The sequence below is a fragment of the Xenopus laevis genome, chromosome 5L (assembly GCF_017654675.1).
Source record: "Xenopus laevis strain J_2021 chromosome 5L, Xenopus_laevis_v10.1, whole genome shotgun sequence".
NCBI lineage: Eukaryota > Metazoa > Chordata > Amphibia > Anura > Pipidae > Xenopus > Xenopus laevis.
Window position 1 is genome coordinate 15,740,282 of NC_054379.1, and position 12,444 is coordinate 15,752,725.

Below are 12,444 nucleotides of genomic sequence, written 5' to 3' on the forward strand. Positions count from 1 at the left end.
CAGAATTATTCAAACTGACTCAGTCCAACCTGCAACTCTCACTACTCCCAGAAACTTTCGGCTGTGTTGGGGATGTTGTGAGTTGCAGTTCAATCAACAGCTGCACTTTTGACCTTCATTTCGTTTCCCCAGTAAGCAGAGGTATATTATATTAATGTATATTATTGGTATATTATGAGCAGAGGTATATTATTGGTATATTAATGGTATATTATTTAGCAGAGATATATTATTGGTATATTATTAGTATATTATTAAGCAGAGGTATATTATTGGTATATATTATTGATATATTATAAGCAGAGGTATATTATTGGTATATTATTAAGTAGAGGTATATTATTAGTATATTATTGTTATATTGTTGGGCCCCACGACCCTCAGTAATTATAACCCGATGTAAATCAGTGCCAGGGCATCAGGACAGGGGGATTAAAGGGAGAGTCATTTATACCCGCGGTGCACAATCGTTTCCTTCGCGCTATTTTGGTGCCTTTGCGGCGGATTTGCGTCACCGGGCGACTTGCTGCTGCAGATAAAGTGGCACAAATAGCGAGGGAGGGAAGCGCTCGGGCAGTTATTGGGGGACACATTTGTTTTTATTTTCCTTCTCCGGAAGAAATAATCATTTCTCTCTGTTCCTAAAATACCAAGGCAGCTTCTATTTTTGGGGAAGGGATGAAGCAGGAAAAGCCGGCGATTTCCTAGAGGTTGGAGGGGATGACAAACAGGATACAGCGACCCGCGGGGCATTGTTCTGAGACCAGGCTGCCTGCCGACCCCCAGCTCATCATCAGCACAGCCAGACCCCTGGAACTGCCCCAGCACAGACCCCTCTGTCTGCCGAACCTTCCCCCCTACTGCAATCACATCCACCACCACACTCCTGCCCCTATATCTACCCCTCTTAAGCTTTACTATCTACCCCTCTCCTCTTACTGACTCTGATATCTACCCCTCTTATGCTTTACTATCTACCCCTCTCCTCTTACTGACTCTGATATCTACTCCTCTTACACGCTTTACTCACTGCCCCACTTACTGGCCCTACTCACTGCCCAATTTACAGGCTCTGCTAACTGCCCTACTTTCTGGCCCTACTAACTGCCCTACTTTCTGGCCCTACTAACTGCCCTACTTTCTGGCCCCACTTTCTGGCCCTACTAACTGCCCTACTTTCTGGCCCCACTTTCTGGCCCTACTAACTGTCCTACTTTCTGGCCCCACTTTCTGGCCCTACTAACTGCCCTACTTACTGGCCCTACTCACTGCCCCACTTACTGGCCCTACTCACTACCACACTTACAGGCCCTGCTAACTGCCCTACTTTCTGGCTCTGATAACTGCCCTACTTTCTGGCCCTACTCACTGCCCTACTTACTGGCCCTACTCACTGCCCCACTTACTGGCCCTACTCACTGACCCACTTACTGGCCCTACTCACTGCCCTACTTTCTAGCTCTGGTAAGTGCTTGGCTATGCTGCTAATATTCTGAAATAATAAAAAATAAACACATTTATAGCAACACTTTGATAGTTCTACACACCCGACAAGGACAAACACACACACACATCTATACACAAAGCTGTGCCAGTGAGCAAGCACTCTAATACCCGCCTTCATTACGCGCACTATTCGGTGTAACAAAATCACCACCAGCGTCAGGCGCAAATGTATTTATCCAGGGCTCACATACAGATAAAAGCCTTGCACTTTGCGCCTCACTCAGTGTAAGTAGGTGACTATGACTATGGCACAGGGCCGGCAGTAGACACAGCAGCATTGCCACTAAGTCGGACCCAGTTAGAATCATAAAAAAAAACGTGTGTGGTTTTACTGACTTATTATAATTGCACTGATTTTTGCGCTTCGTTTGCTTTCGGGGACCGTTTGGGGCTCCGTGTACTTACAGGGGTTTTACACCTTCAAATGAACCTTTAGAGAGAGACATTCTTTATAGACTTAGAGAGACGAGTAATAATTGTTTTTTTACATGGGGTCGGTGACCCCCATTTGAAATTCAGAAAGAGTCAGAAAAAAAAACTATAAACAATGAAGAACAATTGAAAAGTTTAGCCTTGGCCATTGCATAACATAGTAAATGTTAAATTGAAGGTGAAGTCCCCTTTAAAGGCTGAGAGTTGTAGCAGAACAGTTTGGGGCACAACCCAGACACCCCTGTCAGTCATTGAATAAACAGCAGCTCAGGGTTAATGAGGGACATGGGAAGGGTCTATTATATATATATCAATACATACATCGGATACACAAGCTGCTGGCAGCTCCCGCATTGCTGTCAAAGCGCAAAAGAAAAGGACAACGTAATTGGCTGCTTGGTCTGTACATCAAATACTAAATATGTAGCGCAGGGGAGGACGGGCGTGGCTATAGTGAAGAGGGGCGGGCAAATACACAAACCGGGCTTACAGCCAATCAGAGAGTAAGTTCGGGGGAGAGTACAGAGTAGCAAACTCCCAGGCAAAGTTGTGCGGAGAGACTTGTGTGTTTTCTCAGGAGCAGCCGGGATTTCACTGTGCGAGGGACCCACGAGCGGCTGCGACTAAACTAGCGGGTGTCTCAGACTATAGAAGTGTCTCAGATCCAGTCTGTACGAGTCTGAGGATAGAGAATCTGCGGGGTCTCAGCCCAGAGCAACTTGGCTATAGATCTAATTGCCCCGAGCTGATCGGTGACCCCTGGAGCTACCAGATAATAATAACGGTGCAAAGTGAGAGATAATCGGGTGCCCAGTGTTCCCCGGGGTCGGGGGCAGAGATGTACGCCACTGGATTGGCCCCGTTTTACGCCTCTTCCCACTTGAACCTGTGGCCGGCGTATTGCACTGGCGCAGCCGCGAGTGGGGCCGTGGGATTCGCAGCTCTGGACACTGCCAAGAAACCCTCCTTCTGCATCGCTGACATTTTACACGCTGGCGACCCCGACAGCCCCCCATGCTCCTCAGCCCTGACTGTGGGGGTCATGCACCCGGCCCAATACCAGTCTGCTGCTGGCTCCCCACTCAGACCCACTCCGGTCACCCCTGAGTCCGGCTTCCACCACAGACTGTCCCCTCTGCCCCACTACCAACCGCACCGGGCGCTGAGTCTCTGCACCAACAACTCCGGCAGAGCGAGAATGCACGGGAGCAGCCTGCCAGCGCCCTCCAGCAAAGACCTCAAGTTCGGCATCGATCGGATCTTATCTGCTGAGTTTGACCCCAAAGTGAAGGAAGGGAACACGTTGAGAGGTAAATCCCACCACCAGACTGATCCCTTAACTCTCCCTCCCTTTCTACCCCCTTACACTGGCCACATACCATCCAACTGCCACTTCTTCCCCAGGCTTCACACTGACCATTCTAATCGCACGTCTGACAGTTGCACAGGCCACACGGTGGAAATCGCATCTACTCTGCTGGCATTCCCACTGAAAGACACCTCCACCCAAATAAATAAAGAAAATGCAATTCTAAGTACCTCGCCACTGCTGGTTGTGACTCGTGAAACAAATTAGCAGGAGCCAGCGGTTTGACAGACCTAGAGGAAAACTGACTTCTGCTACTTTGTTGCTACCAGAGAATAGAAACAAACAGACGCTGCTGACAATTTGAAATTCACTTTAAATTTCCGTTATCCCCACTGGAAATGCATTGATGTGAATTTCTACTTAAAAGGGTGGTTCACCTTTAAGTTCTCTTCTAAAATGTTAAAGAATGGCTAACTTTAAGTAACTTTTCAGTTGGTCTTCATTATAATCATTATAATTTTTTCTTTATAGTTTTTGAATTATTTGCCTTTTTCTTCTGACTCTTTCCAAGCTTTTCAAATAAGGGTCACTGATCCCATCTAAAAAACAAGTTCTTCAAATATATTGTTATTGCTACAATTTATTTGTCTTCTCCTATTCATAGGCCAGTCTCTTATTCAAATCAGTGCACGGTTGCTAGGGTAATCTGGACCCTGGCAACCAGATTGCTGAAACAGCAAACTGGAAAACTGCTGAATAAGAAGCTAAATAACCACAAATGATAAAAAAAAATGAAACCAATTGCAAATTGTCTCAGAATACCACTCTCTACATCACACTTATAGTTATTAAAGGTGAACAACCCCTTTAGTTTGTATTGGAAAGTTGCTTGGAATTGCATTTTCTGTGGCAAGAGCCAGTTTTTTGGTGAATCCCAAGTGTGAATTAAAAAAAAAATAGTTATGTTCTACATTAATAAAACTGGCTTAATGGGGCTTTGTACAACATTAAAAAAAAAGAAATAGACCGGCCCTTATAATAGAGAGGAGCGAGGAGTAGAGGGATAGTTAGTGTTATATTGTTACACAATCTGATACAATATTCATTGAGGGTAAACAGGTGGTTCCAGTGGCAGAGTTCGCTGTGCCAGTCACATTATAGGAATATAAAGGCTGCCTGGGTGAGTTCTATGAATGATAAGGGCTAGTTAGTTACTTACTACAGGTTTATGTATCCGGTACTACTCAGTGTAGTATAGCACCTCTCCCTCTCTATTCATACTATACTCTCAGAGCTTCTGCTGTGGACATGAGACCGTTAGTATGGGGGTGATGATACCAATACGGGGTCGGGGACCCTACTCCCTGCGTGGCTGTGGGCTGGGCACAGTGTGAGTGCATTGGAATATAATAACAGAGTGTCCCTGTGTATGTGTGATTGCAGATCTGACCTCGATAATCAGTACGGGCCAGCAGTCAGGGCTTCTGGGCCAGCACATGCAGTCGCCAGCTGGCCACTTCTTCGCTCCTCTAGAGCCCCTGGGCGAGGCCTCCTCCCTCCTGGGCCAGTTAAACAGCAGCCAGAGGAGCTCAGCGCAGCAGCAGTTTCAGGACACTTTTCCAGGTACAATTGGCCCCTGTGGGTTTCTTGTAGCCGGGGTGGGGCCCTTATATCCCTGTGTATTGTTGGCTTCTGAGGCGCCGAGTTTTATTTGGATTGGCCTCCTCTGTTTTAGTTAAAATTTAATATGCTATAGAATTGCCATTTCTAAGCAACTTTCCAATTGGCCTTCATTTTTTTTTTTTTTATAGTTTTTGCTTTCTTCTTCTGACTCTTTCCAACTTTCAAATGGGGGTCACTGACCCCATCTAAAAACAAATGCTCTGTAAGGCTACAAATGTATTGTTATTGTTACTTTTTATTACCCCTCTTTCTATTCAGGCCTCTCCTATTCATATCCAGCCTCTTATTCAAATCCATGCACGGTTGCTAGTGTAATATGGACCCTAGCAACCGAATTGCTAACATTCCAAACAGGAGAGCTGCTGAATAAAAAGCTAAACAACTCCGAAACCTGCAAATAGGAAAAATTGTTATTGCAGTTGCAAATTGTCCTCTCTACATCCTACTGAAAGTTAACTTAAAGGCGAACAATCCCTTAATACAAATGTAGTATTTAGACAGGAAATAATTAGGGGGTGATACTGCCTAGTCTCCATTCTTCTGTCCATAGCATTATTTCAATCAGTCTCTCAGCCTGACCCCCTTATTTATCCCTGTATCCATCCATCACCTGTTAAACCAAACATACATTCTGTCTCTCTGTCTCTCTGTCTCTCTCTCTCTCTCTCCCTCCCTCTCTCTCTCTCTCTCTCTCTCTCTCTCTCTCCCTACTCCCTCCCTCCCTCTCTCTCTCTCTCTCTCTCTCTCTCTCTCTCCCTCTCTCTCTCTCTCTCTCTCCCTCTCTCCCCCTCTGTTTCTCTCTCTCTGTCTCTCTCTGTCTCTCCCTCTCTGTCCCTCCCCCCCTCTCTCCCTCCCTCCTTCTCTCTCTCACCCCCCTCTCTCTGTCTGTCTCTATTGAGTTATCTTTTTGCAAAAATATCAATGTATCAATTTATTGTTTTATATTTTCTTTAAAGTCTTTGAAAATCATTCGATACTTATACTGCAAATATTACTGCAGCTTTATACTGCAATTATCCACATCCCTCCTTTGGTTCTATCAGGCTGTAGGTGAGCGGAGCAGCAAGCTGTAGGGGCGTGGCTAACACTTACCTGGAGAGCAGAAGTCACCTGTAGAGGGTGGAGTGGGGCAGACACACACCTGAGCGTTTAGACGGCACCTGTAGGGTTAGGGTACCACACACCTAGGGTTATGATTGAACATTGCTGGGGATATTGGGGCTAATATTTGCTTTTATCATACTCATGTCTTTGTACCTCTCTGTCCCCCCATAGGACCCTACGCGGTGCTGACCAAGGACACGATGCCCCAGACCTACAAGAGAAAACGCTCCTGGTCGCGGGCTGTTTTTTCTAACCTGCAGAGGAAGGGCCTGGAGAAACGATTCGAGGTGCAGAAATATGTTACCAAGCCGGACAGAAAGCAGCTGGCAGCCATGCTGGGTCTCACTGATGCACAGGTACAGGGGCACTTCATTAGCTTACATTTGGGGCGTGGGGAGCTCAATTCTACTGCCTCCTAATGTTTATTTCGTTCATTTAAAATACACAGGCTCAACAATAATCTCAAAAAATTAAATCGCAACCAAAAATATATTGCACGCACCCACACTATAGGATAGGGTTGCGCAATCACAATTACAACCAATTATTTCAAAAATTACAACCGATTTCTTGTAAAAAAAAATAATAATAATAATATACAACCAATTTCTCTCCATTTACAAACGTCATCTATATATCTCGATCGGAAGATGGTGATGGTATAAAATCCTAAAGACTTTTATGAGGATGTTCACATCAGCTGCCCTATTGTATTAATATTCAAATATTTGTCTTGTATTTAGAGTCTCTAATAATAACATATTCTTTTAAAACGAAAACGAATAAATCAATAGCTCAATTAAAATAAACAAAAACAATTGCCGACAATACGATCGCAATAGAGATTTTACGCAGGAGATGACTTGTTTTTTTTTTTTTAAAAAAAGTACAGGGAAATGCTGTGATTTAAACAATACAATGTAATAATTAGTTTTTTTTAAATCTATGATTATGTATATATTTTTATATTTTATGCTGGGAAATTACAATTTTTTTTTGAATAATGACAGTTGCCAGAATTAATTTTTTTTTTGGTCGAACCACAATGGAAAAAAAAAAAAATCTCTCTGACCGATCTTTGATGTTTGTTTGAAACTGTCTTGTTACAGTTCCAGGAAATAATTCTTTTTTAGTATTTAGTTAAATTGCGAAACGCAGGATTGAGAGGGAAGTGAAAATCATTTCGTCTCCTTTTTAAACGGACTGATCCAAGTTGGGGTTTGAGGGGGGCAGTTTATGACATCTAATAGTGACTCTCCATTGGGTGAAGCAAGACTTTGGGGTTTTATGAAGCAATCTCAATCCTCCTGTTGCACAAGAGGAGGGGGGGGGCTACGAATAAAGATGAGTAAATATTATTATTAAAAGCTGAAAAAAGGGAAGGGGAGGCTGAGAGTGTCTATAGAAGCCGCACTTCTGCTTTGTTGTTTCTTGTTTTCAAACGAAAAGCTCCTTTTGTGCAGAATCTGCAGATGGGCCACTTCTCTTTAGGAGACTTTTTATTGCCTTTTTATTCATTAGTTTATTTGGTCTTTATTTAAAGCCTTCCCACAGGATTGTGAGTTCATTTGAAGCCCTTTGCACAGCAATGTAATTGGCCTGTTCTCTTGGGGGCAATAGTCACATAGTTTGAAAAAAATAAAATAAAAAAATTGAAGGGTCCCTGGAGGACTGAGCTGATGTTCAGTTGTGGTTACAGGATGAGAAATCACAGCAAACAATAGTGGGGCACAACAGCAGTGACAATATTAGGTCTTTCCACACCCTTCCACCATCCCCAAATGCCATACAATAATTATCAATATAATGTCAAGTATAAATGAACCCTTTTTGGCCAGTATTTCCTAAACAGGTTGATTGCTCTAATTCAAACAAAGTTCAAATAATTATATATATATATATATATAATATATATATATATATATATATATATATATACATACATTTGTTCAAAGACCTGCACTCCATTTCTGTGTTTAATTAAATTGATTTTATTTTGTGCATATCATACATCCGACTGCTTAGTATTGACTATAAGTATATATATATATATATGTATATATATATATATATATATAAAAAATAAATAAGCTTTTTGATTGAGAAATCCTGGTGTGCTTCAGAATTTTTCTATGGATATACATTTTTTCTGAATAGCACGCAGGTAGTTTTCCTCTAAGTGTGTGCCTAAGCCTATATATATATATATATATATATATATATATATACATATATATATATATTTAGTATATATATAATATATATATATATTTATATATAAATATTATAAAGAAATAGAGTACCACACTCACTGGGACTTGATACAAAGTTTTATTACAAAAAAATCCAACATTCCCTGTTGGATTTTTTGTAATAAAACTTTTTTCTTTGTATTAAATCCCAGTAAGTGGCGGTTTCTTTATTTTATTTGACCAGCACCCAGCCAGTACTACAGCAAAAGCAGACCCTGAGGGGCCCAGGAGGTATAGGGGGCCACAGGAGGCCCAAATAATGAGCAATTTCAACATATATTTATAAAACAGGACAATCTCTGGATATGTTGGGGTCCTAAAATTAATTTGTTGTGGGGCCCAGTAACATTAAGTGACGCCACTGCAATATATATATATATACAGGTATTAATCAAACCCTTGAAAAAGGCCAGTTGTTTTTCACTACAAGACCCTTGGTGCTGTTTTTTTTTTAATTTTGCTGCACAGGGGAGAAAGGTGCTGTCCGTTAACAAATATATATATATATAAAGAAAGGCCTCTGATGGGGCTAAAACGTTAGTCGCAAGTTGTTCTATCAATACATTTTTGTCAGATTTTTAAGCCCTGTGGGTGCTGATCGTTTTTTGAATTTATGAATATGTATATATATATAATATATATATATATATATATATATATATATATATATATATATAGTGATAAATAATAAACACATGGAACAAAAAAATGGAGCGCTTTGTGAACTGCAACTTTTGAATACCCACCCCAGAAATGGCAGAGCTCTCATAACAACATAGTTGTATTTATTTCTTTTTTTATATCTTAATTTTCTTATTGTGTCTTTGAATGACTTCCACCTTTAGTGAAGCTGATTTTTTTCCTATCAGTGCCCCATGCTGAGGTGCCATGTGGGGTGGGTTCTGCTTATTTCTCAGTTCTGAGCCCAAGTAAAGGGAATTGGTGTAGGAGATTTAATGGCAGTACCAGTGTGTGCCAGACATTGCCCAGTCTACAGGAGTTTTATTGTAATTTATTTCTGAATAAAACATACAGTTCCTTCAGCAGAACTCCAGGGCACTTCTTTTTTACATGGGTATGAGCACATCGTGGTACATAGCCCTGAATCAGCTGATTTACATACTGACATATACAGAAACGTTATGCAGAGATTCCACATCTCTCCCTCCCCAGTGGAGCTTTCAATCTAAGGCCCCTATTGCACACATTATGGTGAATTCTATCAGGATCCAGAGAAAACCCTGACAAACACTGGGAGAACATACAAACTCCTTGCAGTTAGTGCCCTGTCTGGAACTGAAAGTAGCACCGCAGTAATGAAATACAGCAATGCAATGAGCCATAGTGATGCCCAGAGAGCCCACCGCTCAAATTGGCTTTATCCATTCTAATATGCAGAAAATGCAACCACAAGCCTGTGTATATATGCATCAGATTAAAAATTATTTCTTTTAACATTATGGTAGAAGAGTTTGTGGTCTAAGATACGTACAACAATAATCATTACCCAGCTGGGAATGGTGCATCCAGGGAAGAGACAGTTATTCAGTTTTATTGCCCCTTGTCCCACCCCACCACCCACAAATAACCTTCTGAAATGTGTAGTCCAACAGCAATACCACATACAATACTATATCTCTCACCCATTTAATTCTGATCTTGCCCACTCCCGCACCTTGTGTCTTATTCCCTTCCCTTTAGATTGTAAGCTCTTTTGCAAAGGGCCTTCCTCACCTTTTGTACGAGTATTGGTTGTGATGTATGTAACTCCATATGTTCTGTGCATGTGATTCATGTGATTTAGTTGTATAATCACATTTACTTTACAGCGCTGGGCAATATGTTGGCACTCTATAAATACATGATAATAATAATTATAATAATAATAATAATAACAGCAGCTGGGGTAGAACAGCTTAGTATTTAGGCAAAGAGGTGTTCCTGGCTAATTCTGGGTTTATTTTTGGCCCTGCAGGTGAAAGTCTGGTTTCAGAACAGGCGCATGAAGTGGAGGCACTCTAAGGAGGCCCAAGCACAGAAGGACAAGGAGAAGGAGGAGGAGGCTGAGAAGCCTGAGGCCCCCTGCTCAGGGGAAGTACATATGGACAGAAGCATTAGCCCCTACAGATCAGAAGGGGAGAGCGAGAGCAGTGAATGTGAGTCCTTGGACATGATGCCCAGTGACAATGAAAGGACTGAAACCCCCAGCGAGCCACAGCCCACCAGTGTCATCAAGTCCTCCCCACAGCACTGTGCCCCCCTCTCAGAAGCACCCACTCCACCGAGCCCCCCATTACAATAAACCTGGGTACCCCGGAGACTGAATGATGAAAGTGGCTCATTAATTTATCTTTGACTTTTGTGGGAGACCCCAGTGTTGGACAAGCTGAGAAGACAATGGCTGGACCAAGCTGGTGCCACTGCTTTATCCCTACCTGCCACTTGGGAGCTGACACTCAGACTTCCAATCCCAGTAGGTGAGAGCGGGACTAATAGTTGTTTCTCACTCATGGATTATTATCTCTGCATGGGTGGGGCTGTGCCTTACCCTCTTATCTAGATTGTAAAGAACTGACTGCCCCTCAGTTGGTCTGAAAATCAGCCCACTGCACCTCGTTTACCAAATGTAAGTGACCCTAGGTGTGTGCATAAGGATGAGTGGGATTAAGAGGGTGTCAGCACATACTCGAGGATCTGAGGAGACTGGGACCATCTGTTTAAAGGGCATGTAAGTGTTTGCTATTGGTGCTGTCAGCATTCTGATTCCTCCTTGCAGTGTTCCTTTCTGTACTTAGGGTTGTCACCTTTTCTGGATAAAAATACCGGACTTCTTATATATTTATCTTTTTTCCCTATTAATAACATTGGGATCAACCATCATTTTTACTGGCCAGGCCAGTAAAATACCGGCCAGGTGGCAACCAGACTGTACTTCCAGGGACAGTCACGCCAGAATATGCCTTTTCCTTGCATCAAAACCCTTATTCCCATATTAGAAAAGTTTTCATCCTATATGTGCCTGGAAAGCCATGGATGACATTTGACCCCTACTTATCAGCACTTAAATAATAAAAACCATTGTATTCTAAATGGCTAATTTGTTACCTCCTGTCAGAAAAACATTGTTTAAAAAATGCAAAATCACACTACAATGGATTTAAATATAGATTTAGCCATTATTCTATTTTTTTTTGGTGTTACTGACCCTTTAATAGGGCAGTTTTCAAACTAGAATCTAAAATTCTAGGCCCAGTGAAATCACCCTGACTGTGGAAAAAGTCATTATTAAGTAAACAGAAGTGGATTATAAAGTAAAGGGGCATTTGGATCTAATTCTTGTAACCCATAGCAACCAGTCAATAGGTGAAATTTACTGCTCACCTGTTTGAAAGCAAGAAAAAAAAGGTAATCATTTTTTTTGGAAGCTTTAATCTGATCCACAAAAAAAAGGCAACATGCCCCAGCTGAACAGGATTTAAAGTATAATATTTTGCTAAGGAGATGTTGGACCTTGCTCTGTGCCAAAAGAGAACCCCCAGTTAGGATCATTAGTGTAACAGAACTTGGGGTAAATAAAGGGCAAATTAGCTTCTAGACCAGGGTATGTGCCCCCCTGTGATTAGTCCACTGCAGGAACCAAAGTGGAGAGAGGAATCCAGACAATTCTCTTTATTCTTCACCCCTTAATGGATTTCCAGCATGTGCTCTGTTCTGTGATCTGCTCTCTAAAGGCATCAAAATGTGAAAGTAGTTTGAACATGCAGACTCTTTGCTAAGTGTATCTGTCTCTAGCCATGCACTGAACATACTGTAAATAAAATGTTTATTATGGTTTTACAGCAATTCGGAGTCAGTCCTCATCTGTGCACCCTCCTACTCTTACCAATACTCTTACCAAATCGTCAATTAGGGATGCACCGTATCCACTATTTTGGATTCAGCTGAACCCCGAATCCTTCGCGAAAGATTCGGCTGAATACAGAACTGAATCCAAACCCTAATTTGCATATGCATATGGGGTGGGAAGAGGAAAAGATTTTTTACTTCCTTGTTTTGTGACAAAAAGTCACGTAATTTCCCTCCCCACCCCTAATTTGCATATGCAAATTTGGATTCGGTTTGGCCAGGCAGAAGGATTCGGCCGAATCCTGCTGAAAA

The 12,444-nt window shown here is 42.0% G+C and overlaps 1 protein-coding gene across 2 annotated transcripts; it reads left to right on the plus strand.

Moving 5' to 3' along the window:
• Positions 1–2,411: 2,411 nt before the first annotated feature.
• LOC108716468 (H2.0-like homeobox protein) lies at positions 2,412–12,129 on the plus strand. Of its 2 annotated transcripts, XM_018262624.2 has the most exons (4): positions 2,412–3,248; positions 4,691–4,870; positions 6,206–6,390; positions 10,262–12,129. In XM_018262624.2, exons 1-4 carry the CDS (start codon positions 2,777–2,779, stop codon positions 10,586–10,588), a joined length of 1,164 nt encoding a protein of 387 aa, XP_018118113.1. In that variant the 5' UTR covers positions 2,412–2,776; the 3' UTR covers positions 10,589–12,129. The 2 variants fall into 2 exon arrangements, with proteins under 2 accessions (XP_018118113.1, XP_018118114.1); XM_018262625.2 differs by lacking the exon at positions 4,691–4,870 and having other exon boundaries at positions 2,415–3,248.
• The last annotated feature ends 315 nt before the right edge of the window (positions 12,130–12,444 follow it).

Bases quoted from the DNA above. Each gene is read 5' to 3' on its own strand.
- LOC108716468 (XM_018262624.2), top strand. From the start codon at position 2,777: ATGTACGCCACTGGATTGGCCCCGTTTTACGCCTCTTCCCACTTGAAC. The intron at 3,249-4,690 runs GTAAATCCCACC...GTGTGATTGCAG, and splicing joins GGAAGGGAACACGTTGAGAG to ATCTGACCTCGATAATCAGT. The intron at 6,391-10,261 runs GTACAGGGGCAC...TTGGCCCTGCAG, and splicing joins TGGGTCTCACTGATGCACAG to GTGAAAGTCTGGTTTCAGAA.